At 40.0% G+C, this 13,048-nt stretch overlaps 1 protein-coding gene across 2 annotated transcripts in view; it reads left to right on the top strand.

The window, feature by feature from the left end:
• cep350 (centrosomal protein 350) overlaps positions 1 to 11,831 on the top strand; it is a 40,245-nt gene extending 28,414 nt beyond the window's left edge. Inside the window, exons 27-38 of one of the 2 annotated variants that reach the window (XM_041790929.1) lie at positions 527 to 649; positions 2,455 to 2,687; positions 2,795 to 2,994; positions 3,342 to 3,492; positions 4,020 to 4,180; positions 4,272 to 4,408; positions 4,499 to 4,554; positions 4,650 to 6,466; positions 6,891 to 7,421; positions 7,866 to 8,012; positions 8,200 to 8,322; positions 8,931 to 11,831. In XM_041790929.1, coding sequence (XP_041646863.1) covers positions 527 to 649; positions 2,455 to 2,687; positions 2,795 to 2,994; positions 3,342 to 3,492; positions 4,020 to 4,180; positions 4,272 to 4,408; positions 4,499 to 4,554; positions 4,650 to 6,466; positions 6,891 to 7,421; positions 7,866 to 8,012; positions 8,200 to 8,322; positions 8,931 to 9,098 — 3,847 coding nt within the window. In that variant the 3' untranslated portion in view covers positions 9,099 to 11,831. The remainder of the gene's footprint in view (positions 1 to 526; positions 650 to 2,454; positions 2,688 to 2,794; positions 2,995 to 3,341; positions 3,493 to 4,019; positions 4,181 to 4,271; positions 4,409 to 4,498; positions 4,555 to 4,649; positions 6,467 to 6,890; positions 7,422 to 7,865; positions 8,013 to 8,199; positions 8,323 to 8,930) is intronic. The other variant, XM_041790930.1, reaches the window with a different exon arrangement.
• The last annotated feature ends 1,217 nt before the right edge of the window (positions 11,832 to 13,048 follow it).

The raw sequence follows: 13,048 nt of genomic DNA, 5'->3' as shown, positions 1-13,048 counted from the left end.
GTTTTGAACTGATGTTTTTGAAAATCATTTTAAACACTGTGACATCAAGAATCATCCACTGTTACATTTGCATCACTGCAAGATACAACGACTGCAACAATCCAACAGAAACACAAAACCTTTTCGTTATCTCTTTTCAACTCTGACACCATTGCTCTGCTTTGGATCACCACCTAAAAGAAAATGTATGGTCTATATTACTCTTGAGATAACACTCTAACACAGTCTCACTAATCTTCTCTAATGCTGTTGCTGTGTTCCTTTGAAATTTGTTTAAAAAGTGTTACTGGCCCCAGTGCTACTTGATCCAATTGAAAATAGCCAGATGCCTGACATCCTGGGTGCATTCAAACCACATTTGCTCATATGGCTCTTTTCTCTCCTTTCTCCCTACTTGTCCTTCCCCTTCATGTGTTTTAAAATTCCCCCTTTTTACATTATATGTGTGTCTGCTATTGTTTGTTTCCATCCTCATGTTCATGCGACGCTCTTGACTTTCTGTCTGTTGCGTGCTTATGTGTTGTAGACACTGCTCTCCTGTCCACTACTTCTTCTCTGTGTTCACTGCCCACCACTGGGCCTCCCTCAGTGTCTGTCTCCCCAAACTCCGCCCTAAATTCCAGCTCTTTATCTACAACCAGTTGGTCAGGTACTGTACAGTGCTCTCTACCTTTTCCTCAGCAAACCCCCTCCTAAGCCCTACCCTGCCTCACCCCGTCTCCACCCAACCCCACCGCCCCATGGAACATGCTTGTATTCATCCACTAGCGGTGGGACAGTGAATGAAGAGTGATTGAATGCTTTGGTTTGTTTGGGGTTTTCTTTATTTTTAGGAGGGAGGAGGAGTTTGAATTAAATTGGGAGTGCACAAGGAAGGCTGTCTTGCTGAAATAAGCTTACCTCTTAATGACTTCACTGTGATAAACCAATTTTATGGCAATTTTAGAACTTTTAAGGGGCACTCAGTTTTTGATATATTTGTCTAAGTGTTAAACACTTTGAAGTTAAAAGTGTAGACTTATTTAACCGCAGCCTTCCTTGTTGAATGATAAAGTCTGACCCTAATCAGGAGTTACACTGCTCTCTGTGGTGTTTAATTTGCAAGTCCTTGTTTCTTTCTCCCTTGCTTCTGGAATGAGTGGTGAAGTGTAACTCCATTGCAGCTGCTGGATGCTCAGCCCCAGCCCCGTTTTTCATAGAAAATGTTTTGAGATCATACCACATTTGGCATGGAATTAAAAGACTTTCGCAGAGGATAGATAAAGTGGTCTATCTCTTTAATGAGCCCAGTAAATCTTAACTAGGCCTCTTTATTAGGTAACTGTTACACTGGATTGGATAATTAGTACAAATGGACATTTGCTGTAATAGAGTTTGGGAAGGCACTAAAAGAAACCCCTTGCATCTGTCCTGTCATCAGTAAACATTAGGTCAAGAGAAAGGCCACTAAATTAGATTAATGCTAAATAATACTGCACTGTAATGGCACCCATAGCTGTAGGAGACCACATTACATAACAGCTATAGAGGAATCTACTTGATTTCAATAGGCATGTGCAGAAAATGTATGTAAAAGATGCTCAATAAAGAGGGTTTCTAGAATTACTATCTGCTTTCTAAATCAGTATTTTAAGTTTTTAAATTCCCATTTGTTTGAGATAAACAGTGTTTGAAGTGTGTGTGGCTGCACCCAATCAGCATCCATCCCCTTGGTTCATAGTCTGATGCATGAATCTGACATCTTCACTGTTGTTTTCCTTCTACTCTTTTTCTCCTGAGTAACATGTCACCACTTTCTGCTTGCTTATATAATGGGTGCTCGTTTGTTTCTTGATTTGGATGATTATTTCAGGAAAATAAATTTCTAAAGCATGATTTTTTAGATGTGCATCCCTTCATTTTGTTTACAATGCGTAAAGTTTGGTTGTTCTCTCAACTTGATTTGCATATCTTGGCATTGCCAAGTTTCCTGTGCTAACATGTTAAAGATCGAAAATCTTAAAAATAAACAAAATTAACTTGTTAGTGCAAGAGAAAAGCACTGTTATGCTGAGATATCTCAAGAAGACAACTGAAATGTACCTTATATTAAAGAAACTGAGTCAAATAAAATGTATGGATGCATGTTCTCTTAGGGATTCCATAAGCCTGTTTGTGCTTGTCTCTGCTTTTTGGAAAGGTAAGTTTGCAGTGGTAACTGGATAACGAGGTGATTTGGGTTTGCTTGCTTCTGGGATGCAATGTTTTTATTTTCCTTAATCTTAACATCTTTTGTACTTTTCTTCCTCCTTTATCTTTGCCATTTTACTTTATCCCTCACCCTACGCATTCCTTCTTTCTTTTCCCCTGTCTTTCCATTGCATCACCTTTCTTCTTACTTACTTCTTACCTCTTCATCTGTGATCCTTTCAATCTTTTCTTCCTCTCCTTCATTCTCATCAATCCCTAAACCAGGTTCCTGACAAAGAGGGAGCAGCAGCTGATGCAGAGGCGTCACCATGCTGAAGAGCTGCTGCAGTGGAAACAGCGGTTGGATCGGGAGGAGGCTGAGGTCTGTAGGATGGAAAAGGAGGCCTTGGCTGTATGGGACAGAAACACACATAAGAGCAAGAAGGAGGAGATCTCTGATGTCAGCCCCAGCCACAGACACCGTCAAAGCTCAGAGCTCAGAACTGACAGTGAAAAAGGTAAAGAGACAGAGTCCTTGCATGCTCTTTCAGAACTTTATGAATCCATTCCTATTAATGTGGAAAATTGAAGCTATTATAATGTTTATGTCCTTTGTATATTTCAGAGTATGTGAGTGAGGGCGATGGTTCCCCAGCAACACCTGAGTCGAGTATACACACAGAGGGGTCCAGATCCCAGCAACCAGGAAGCCCATCTTCATTTCATCCTGTGTCGGCCCATGAAACACCTTTAGCCTCCTTCCAAAGCAGCCCTGCAAATTACACCCAGGACTTTACCACAGCTTCCCACTCTCCGAGCAGACAAGTATGTATAACTAACTCTTTCCTTGTTGTGCATCAGTGTTTGGTCTAGTCTTTTTTATTGAAATATTGGTCAACTTTAAGGGCAAATTTTGCCACTACAACACTTGGCCTACATACCTGTAAGATATGTTTAATATTATCCACAATAGTCAGTTAACTTTGCCACAAATAATCCTGTAGGGGTTCAATGAAACTTTGAAAATCACAAAGCATTACCCAGTCTTACATTCCCTATTTTCTGTGCGTGTAAAATATTAATCCACGCGTGGCTCCATCAGCTCATCTGACTGTGTTGTTATTACCTTAAGTAATATTCCTTTCTCCTCCCCTCCTCCTCTTCCTTTTTAGTCGGTCCAGTCTCCACTCAAAGAGAGCCACAGCCCTGCTTCCTCTCCTTCAGATGGCAGCAGCAAAACCAGGATGCAGCCTCGCTCCCCCTCCCGGACCCCTAACCAGGCCCACACTCAGCCAGCTGACTCCCTCATGGCCCCACAGACAGGTGAGTGATCATGGACTTTAACTGTGTAATTTTTCTTGAGTGTTTAACAGTTTGTGTTAGTTCTAAGAGAAAATGGAAAGCAGAGAGAGTGGACATAATGCAGCTATAATGCTGGCTCTGTGTACTCAGGCATAATGTGATGCTGCCAGGAATACATTATGGAAGCACTTCCCTGATACCTAACCTGCTTAGCTGTGTGATAGTGGTAGAGAAGACTATGCGTTGTGCTAAGTTATAGAAGAAGCAAGGTCAGTTTTCTGGCCAAGTATTGTGAATGTGTTTCTTTCATTGTCAGACCACTGTTTAAACCATTAATCCTCATAATACGGATTGTTCATTGCATAGAAACTGAAGCAACATGCACAAATATTAACTCGACACATTCTTGGTAAGAAAGTGTACACTAATCTCCAGAAGAATTGGGTGTGAGTCCAAGTAGGCACAACGTTGGATTACTCTTGGCTAATCAGGGGCCTGGCATGGGTTTCACATTATAACTGTGATTTATCTTCTAAATTTACCCTCAGAACCAATTTCTGACCAGAGCGACATAGAGGGTCGTATCAAGGCCCTGAAGGAAGAACTCAGGAAACGAAAGGCTATGGCCTACCAGCTGAAGAAAGAGCAGAAGAAGAGGAACAAAGAGCGGCTGAAGGCACAGGAGGCTAGTCTGCTGAAGCAGCTGGAGGTAAATATCATGTATGAATGTTGAGTTTATTCCATATTATAAACATAGATTTCTCTTGACCTTGATTGCTGACATCCTTTTTTTCTGTCAGAGCTATGACAGCTTCATTAAGAAAACAAAGGCAGAACTGAACAAGGAGCCGGAGTCAACACCTGATTCAAAATCTCAGCTCCGAGACGACGTCTCCTCCTCCATTTCAGAGCAGTCTAGTATTAAAGCTGCTACTAGGTAACAAAAAGCTACTAACTTGACACAAGGTAGTTTTTACTTTAGTATGGGTTGGAAATGTTTCATAAAAAGTAATTCCTTTCCCCACAGGTCTGAAACCAGCAAAATGTCTGAGCCTGAAAGGAGGCTAGAATCATTAGAAAATAGTGAGTGACAGTCTAACTATAACAACTACAAACATATTCGCTATATATTAAATAGATCTGTCCAATAACAATTAGATTTATTTATTTTTTGTCAGATTTTGTTCGTCAAGCTGATGATAGTAGACCGACCTCAGTGCCTGAAGAGCTGTCTGATGAAGACCCACCAACAGTCACTCCAACCCCGGTTCATGGCAGCCCAGAGTGTCTGGTTTCACAATCAAAGGACCACCTGTCCTCGGAGGATTTTATAAAATCTTCCCTAAAAGAAGCTGAGACGGAGCTGAATGAGTCTTGGAAAAAGAACATTGACTTTCATCAAAGATCTGGCAATCAGGAAGAGCTGGGGGTGCAAGTAAGCTCACAGTTTGAGGATTCAGAACATAATCAAGAAAAAGGAAAGGAAGACAGCATTGAACCTCACAGGAAACTGTCTAAAGCAACATCCTCTTCCATTACTGAAGAAAAGCTTTATTCTCAATCTGTAAGCATAGAACAAGATAATCAATTAAAGATGAGGGAAACATCTGAAGCAGAAGAGGCCATAAAGCCAAGCATTACTGCCTTCAGTGAGTCACATTCAGCCTCGATGGACGTCAAAACCTCAACACATTTGAGCTCCAGCTCTTCATCCAGCCACCACTCTTGTTCCCCCGATTCTGTAGCATTCACTTTGAAAAAGGAGGTACTTACTAAAGATGTCCAGGCTGCTTCTCCCATTTTGGATGTCTATCACAATGACTTTGAGTCATCAGTGAATTCTTCAACCAGAAGGGAACTTCAGAGATCTAAGCCAGTCTCTCAAATCTCAGAAATCAAGGCCTCAAGTAAAGACGACCAGTATGAGGAAATAGACGAGGAGGTAGAGGAGGATCTGAGTCACCGTTCAGGGATGAGTGTTGCTAGCATCCAATCAGGAAGACTGCTAGATAATGATACTCACAAAGAAGACTACAAAGAGGACAGAGTTGATTTCAGATGCTTGCCTCCTGGTAAGGATGAAATGCCAAGTTTTGACATTGGCGATCGCGTTCTTGTTAGCGGCGTTCAACCAGGCACTCTAAGATTCAAAGGTCCAACCAGTTTTGCAAATGGCTTCTGGGCTGGAGTGGAGCTAGACAACTCTGAAGGGAGTAACAATGGTACTTACGAGGGCGTTGTATACTTTAAGTGTAATGAAAACCACGGTATCTTCGCTCCTCCAGACAAGATCACACATCTGCCAGACAAGTTTGAGATTTATACCGACACCACAGAGGATGAAGACTCGTTCTTTGATGATCTGTCAGATAATGGAAGGGATAAACGCAAAACAAGCAACGACAAATCACAAAATTTCAGGAACAGAAAAGAAGAAAAATCGCATAAGCTCTCTGGTTCTGGAGAGACAAAGGTTATGGAGGACTCAACTCACAAGGTCAGGTCAGAGAAAGAATCAGAGCAGCTTCTACCTAATGGCAACACTCGGGACATTATATTGGATTTTGAAGATGCACCAACCACCCTCCTCATCACTGACATGGACAAAAGAGGTCTTATGAAGCAGAGTCAGAATGAAATAACTACCTCTGTTAAAAAAGAAGATGTGGACTCCTCCTGCCAGCTCACTGCTGCTCATCTTTCCACAGACATCAGGATTGATAAGGACAAAGAAAAGGGGAGAGACTCTCTGGACACATGTGCAGACAAGCTCCTCAACAGCTTTGTAAAGGACACTGTGAAGCAGTTTGCTGAAATCAAAAGGGCTAAAGAGAAGAAGATACAAGCTGCCAATCAGATGAATGGAGACCTGTTTGGTGAACATGCTGAAGAAGAGGAAGAGTGGTTCCCCTCAGTGGAACAAAAAGATGGGCTGCCCTTCTTCCTACCTACAGAAAAAGAAGAGCTGTCTTCTCCAGAGCTGTGTAACAGACCGGTTAGTGTGCTTCTGAGTCTTTTATTACATGTTTATTTTTGTAAAAAATAAAAAAAGGTCATGTTTTTTCAGTTGAAATATGCATATTAACAATTTTTATTTAACATGGTTGTGTAAATCTTACTGTGGGGAAATGATCTCGTCAAGTCCCTGGCAAACACTACTTGTTGACTTGACCTGGTAAATCGTCCTTTGAAGTGTTTACAGCCAAAGTCCACGTTGATGTTGACAGACTTTATTGAATTTGGTCCCCTTTGCTAAAAACATTTGTGATGGAAACATCAGAACTTGAACTTTTTCAGATTAGGTCAAACGTTTAAATCCATGATAATGATATGCCCCTGGGCCATGGTTAATTTCTCTTTCTGAATGGTTTTTATCTCATATTGTGTACTCACTTCTTATTGTGTTTCTTTCACAACAGGAGAGTCCAGTACTGGGGGCCAGCGGTCAAGAGGAGCTTGCCAAGCGGTTGGCTGAGCTGGAACTGAGCCGCGAACTGCTCGATGAGCTGGGTGACGATCAGGACTGGTTTGATGAGGACTTTGGCCTGAGCTCCCGAAGAGAACAGCAAAGACTCAAACAGAGACAGAGAGAGGAAGAGGAGGAGGGGAAGTTAGGGAGATCAGGGTCATCAGCTGGAGCACCCATGGGGGGGCTTGTCTCTTCACCAGGTGGGGAACAGCAAGTGAAAACCCCACCCAGGCCTGAGCTGCCTCTCCCCCTGCCACCCAAACTCCCCGAGCAGCCCGCCATGGTAGTTCCCCATTCAGCCATGGAGGTTGAGAAGATGGTCCATGCTGCCACAAAGGAGATCTGGGAGAGTTGCGGTCTTGGGAAGGAGGGGGCTCTGACCCATGGCCAGCTGCCAAACCCCCAGCCTTCACAAGAGTATCTGGGTAAAGACGCCAGCAGCCAGGAACAGGAGGCCCTCTCAATTCGCAGCTACAGAAAGGTGAACAGGACAACTTCAAAACATTAAAAACACTTTAAGGTAGCCCAGTGAAAGATATAAATCATAAAGTACAGATTCAATAAAACGTAGGCAAGTATCCTATGCTACTTTGTCATCCCATTCTACTCTTGCTGTAATCAAAACACACTTGTCCCATGAAATCATAATTTACTGACTGAGCTTTCCAAGATTGTGTGCTATTACTATTATCCAACAGAGTTGTTCAAGATAAGTAGCTCAATGTTGCATCTACTTAGCTGTTTTACTATCTGTCTTCAATTTCTTGCTTTATTGTCTGGCAAATATTACTTTCATATCTATATAACTGGTGTGTAAGTATTGACAACATTTTGACATTTTATCTAAATCATTTATGTTGAGTCAACACAATGCTGCCAACGTCTACCTACCCAAGCTTAGTTTGTTTTAATTTCACTTCTCTAGGCTGTTTATGACCTGACATGGGAGATGTTGCAGGACATTTATGCTGAAGACCCCAACACGGATCAGCCTCAGTGGGTCAAACCCCATCGTGTCAAGTCATCCTTCTACCACAAAGTAAAGACAGCTGGAGATATAACCAAAGTCCAGGTAAATGCTGCATCAGAATAACCACCACATAACTGAATAACCATACCTCCATATCTAATTTAAGCCTATTTGATTTAAAGGTTCATACTTTAAGAGTGTAGCTGGAGCTCCAGTAGTTACTGCCTTATCTTCAAAAGTGACTGGAAGTGTAAACAGACTTAATTAACTTTTTGTGGATATTGTATAGGAATTCATTGCAGCAGAAGTCCTGAAGCTGTACGGTCTGACGAAAGATCAGTGCCAGAAGACAGACTGGCAGAAGATGCTCAAATTTGGAAGAAAGAAACGAGACAGAGTTGATCACATACTGGTAGGTTCCATTCATATTTTTTCCACATTATTTCAGAAGTTTTTAACTCATACTGTGAGGTTTCTTTCTTTCTTTCTTTCTTTCTTTCTTTCTTTCTTCTTTGTTCCTTCTTTCTTTCTTTCTTTCTTTCTTTCTTTCTTTCTTTCTTTCTTTCTTTCTTTCTTTCCTTTTTTTACTTTGTCTTTCTTTTTCTTTCATCCTTTTTAATTCTTTTTTCTTTCAACATCCCATTTCCTTTTTTCCTTTAGTCTTTCTTTCTTTTTCCTTGCTTTCTTTCTGTCTTTCTTTCATTCTTTCTTTCTTTCTTTCTTTCTTTCTTTCTTTCTTTCTTTCTTTCTTTCTTTTCTCTTTCTTTCTTTTGAAAATCTGTACCATTTTCTTTATTTCAATTTGTTACAATAACAGTTCATGAAATGTTTGAATGTTGGAAGTGTGAAGGCTGACATATTTGAAAACATTACAAACAGTAGAGCCAAAAGTCTACAAGGAGTAGAGCACACACTATTTATAGTTGAGATATTGACATTTATACTTTTAAGTGTTTGACATTTCCACTGTCCAGCTGCCTCTTCATTCTTTACTACGGGAACTGACCTTGTTTGTCTCAGGTTCAGGAACTCCACGAGGAGGAGGCTCAGTGGGTCAACTATGACGAGGACGAGCTGTTTGTCAAGATGCAGCTGGCAGACAGCATCTTTGATGCTCTGCTCAAGGACACCGCTAATGTGCTGACGCTAATCTATGACAAAAGGGCCAAAGTGGACACCCTTTCCTGACAGCTGTCCTATTTAAGATTTTGGAACTACAACCTCTAGCTCACCCCATCTCCCCTCACCCAGTAAACTCCAGGTAACCTACCTGCTCCTCGTCTTCCACCAGCTGATGTGCCAACAGCAACCCTCAGATGCCTTTCAGTCCCAGCATTACCTCTCAGCTAAACAACTCCTACTTATTTCTGTAACCTTCATTTGCTGAATTAGCTTCAGTGAATGTTGTGTTTGTATAATTTGTTCTACACGTGAAAATTAACACAACCTAGTTTGAGTTCTCTCCTTCTGGACTGATCCTTTGTAAACAACAGTTGGAGAATGAGACGATGTTTTGATAGGATTGACTGTGCCATTTGTAAGCATTTCAAGTCCATTAATGCTGCTAAGTTTAATGTTCCAGTGAAGAGTTTAATATATTAAAGCAGCCTGAAACATAAGCAGGTTGTCATATTTTGTGTTAAATCTTAAGGAAAATATGTATGGATACAAAAATTGTAAAAGAGTAGCAGATAAAAAATAGACTTTTTGTCTATGAGTGATTTGACAGTGACATGCTATCACTTAGCTTTTATAAACAACTATGAGTTTTAACATGCATATGTTAAATGTAGCTGTAGAGAGTTGAACATCAGTTACTTGAGCTGAAACAGTTGAAATTTGTCACTTTGTCATTGAACAAATCTTGTCAGACTGTGCTGTGTAAAAACATCACTGAGATCAGATATTGTATTAAACATTTTGCCTCCATAAATATATTATTTATTGTGTGAAAAAAGTTTTAATGAGGCATGTGGAACATTTTGAATTGTAAATGACATTGTCAACATGTAAAGAGCAGATTTTGTAGTCTAATGAAACTGTAAAAAGCACAAGGAGAAATGTGAATGTGAACTTGGCAATATATTATGTAGGAGGTTTCAAATAGTTCTCTTCAGATTGTGGGCTGAAAAAAAATTTAAAATAATTTTCTTTGTGTCAACATTTCATATTAGGGTTTTTTTCTTGGCTACAGCTGTCCAGTTGGTAACAACAATCCAATTGTTCCCACTTACAGCACTATATGATATCATACAGTCATGTAGATATGAGTGTGGTACAGTGATGCATGTCCAAACATCTTTAATAGCTACGGTGCTTTTTCTGGGCTGTAACTCAGAGGAGCATCTCAGTTAACATTGTTGCTTTTGTTCACAATATTAATGTTCTGTTTAAACACATGTTCATAGACATCTATGGACATCTTTACAAACAGAGTATATAATATGGTATGTAAGTGGGACACTACTGGCAGTATAGGCCTTACATTTGTCTGTTTGCAAACTAATCAAATGACAGTATAGAATGCTGGATTTGAGCCTTATCCTACAGGCCATTTACCTTGTTTGACTCAAGAAAAAGCCTCATGTTGTTTTCTTTCTTTTCTTTTCCCCCGGTTGTCCTGGTTGAAGTTTCTACTCAAAACTAATATTTAATTTGTAAAAGCCCAGTTCTTTTTTTCCACTGTCTGCTTTTAAACTTGACGATTGGCTAGTTCAAACAAGCTGTCAGAATGTAGCTGGTTGATGTAGTCACACGATCAAAGGTAGTTTTTCCTCTGCATTCAGTTCAAGTGCCTCTTTTAGTTTTCTTGTAGATTTATAACCAACTTGTTGATGTCTCAACATCCTTTGGACCTATTTCCTTTGAATGTCTCTTTCAACTGCTGTACACCACCACTTTGTGAATGATCCTTAAGTGACCGCTCTTCCTCTGCCAATACTTCAGTTTCTGCCTTATCAATCTTTTTACATTGAAACATAGCTGAGGGTGTTTTTATAGCCCTTCTGTTTTGTTTTTTTTTCCTCTATCCCAGCCTTTTGGGAAATGTCTGTAACTTAATCACTCTAAATGTCATCTGCCTGTTGAGTCATTTGATTGATAAACTGTATCAGAGATAAGTTTGTGGACACTCCACCCACACAGGCTGCACAGTTGGAGAGACTGAGCTGACGAGGCTAAGCACGTACGACTGTGTATCTAAGGGCTAATTTGGTCCTCATTGTCAGCGTTGCTTTTGATCTAAGAGGCTGTGCACAAACCAGTTGTGGTGTGTGGCAGAGTTTTATTTTCACAGTTTGGAGCTGAAGTGACCTTAAATGGAGAACATGGTCTTTCTTCTGCTGTCACTGTTAGTATTTTTCCTTCAGTATGTAAATAATGTAGAAAAAGACCAAAAACATTTCACACCAACCTCCTCCATGCTGTATGACTTGTATGTCTGGTTCCAAGGCATATGTAACTGTAATTGTGACATGAGTACATTAGAAACACTTTTTGCAAGGCTTTATAGCAGACCCTCCTGGATTGTCCTCCTAAACTGATTGTATATGGAACGATGTTTAGTTCCCCTCTGTAACTATGCAGTACTTGGTCTTATGCATTGTTTTATATGTATTGACCAAACAGCTTAGACAATTGCTGTAGTTTGTAGATTTTACAGGTCTTCAAGAAGCTTGAAGCTGTTTGTGTAGGGTGGAGCTACTTTAATTTGCTGCTCTAGGAAAGGAGATGAATAAATAAATAAAGGCGTCAAAAATGATTCAGTAATCTAAATTAACCCTGTTTAGCTACACTTGTCCTTTTTCATCTTTTGAAATGTTTTTGAATATTTATAATAATGTGCTGTAAGAGTGCTCTGAATGCACTTGAAGACTTGTACAATTCTTTCATGGGTGTAAATATATTGTCTGTCCTATCTGACCCACTGTATCTGTAACCTTAATGATTGTTGTAAAATACACAGTTTACTTTGCAGATATGTGCATAGTATATATTTGTTAACTAAATGAACTTGTACGAAATTGTAAATAAAGCTTTCTTTGTTTCTAAAAGAAAGCTGGCTTGAGATGTGTTTTACACTGTCGTGTTTGTGAGGGATAACATATGACAGATGTAGTTAGGAAAGGCTGGTACCATTTGAAAGGCCACGTCAACGCTACATGGACAAAAGAATTTGGTCACACCTGTTATTTACTGAATTCAGGTGTCTTAATCAATCATGTTGCCACAGGTGTATAAAATCAAGCACCTAACCATGCAGTCTCAATTTGCAAACATTTGTCATACAAAATGGGTCGTTATGAAGAGCTCATTGACTTCAAGCATGGTACTGTAATGGATGTCACCTTTGCAATAAGAAGGTATGAATTCTATCCCTGCTGGATATTCCACAGTCAACTAAGTGATATTACCAGAAAGTGGAATAAAGCAGAAGACTACAAAATTACAGAGCAGGGTCAAGAGCTGTGAAGGCATGGTGCTTAAAAGTACCAACGCTCTGTTGATATCAGCTGAAGCGTTCCAAACTATAGAGACGTGGATTGTTGAGTTTGGTGTGCAAGAACTTGACTGGCCCACGCAGAGCCCTGACTTCAACCCCATCGAGCACCTTTGGGATGAACTGGAACGGAGATTGTGAGCTAGGCCTTCTTGTCCAAAATTAGTTCCTGACCTCATAATTGCTCTACAGAATGAGTGGACACAAATTCCCCAAAACACTTCAAAATCTTGTGGAAAGACTTCAAAGAGGTGTGGAGGCTGTTATCGCTGTAAAGAGGGGGCAAACTCCATATTAAAATACTTACATTTAAATACAATGTTATTACTGTCCCTGTTGAGGTAATGGCCAGGTGGCCGAATATTTGTGTCCATATAGTGTACTTATATATAATGATGAGAAATATATGGGAGTTTCAATTCTCAAATAGGTCACATTTGATGATTTTGTATAGTTTAAAAATCTGAAAATATAGCTGTTTTTAGACTCCAAGTACTACCAATGAATGTAAGGACATAAAACGTGTAGGTGAAATAATGCTATTATTAACTGGAAAAACAACATTTGGTTATTATTGCCCATAAACTATGTTATTTTGTGGCTAACTATAAATTTAAGTTGTCTACAGATGGGTCTTACT

Source organism: Cheilinus undulatus, linkage group 7 (genome assembly GCF_018320785.1).
Source record: "Cheilinus undulatus linkage group 7, ASM1832078v1, whole genome shotgun sequence".
Taxonomy (NCBI): domain Eukaryota; kingdom Metazoa; phylum Chordata; class Actinopteri; order Labriformes; family Labridae; genus Cheilinus; species Cheilinus undulatus.
This window is presented reverse-complemented; position numbering and strand designations above follow the sequence as displayed.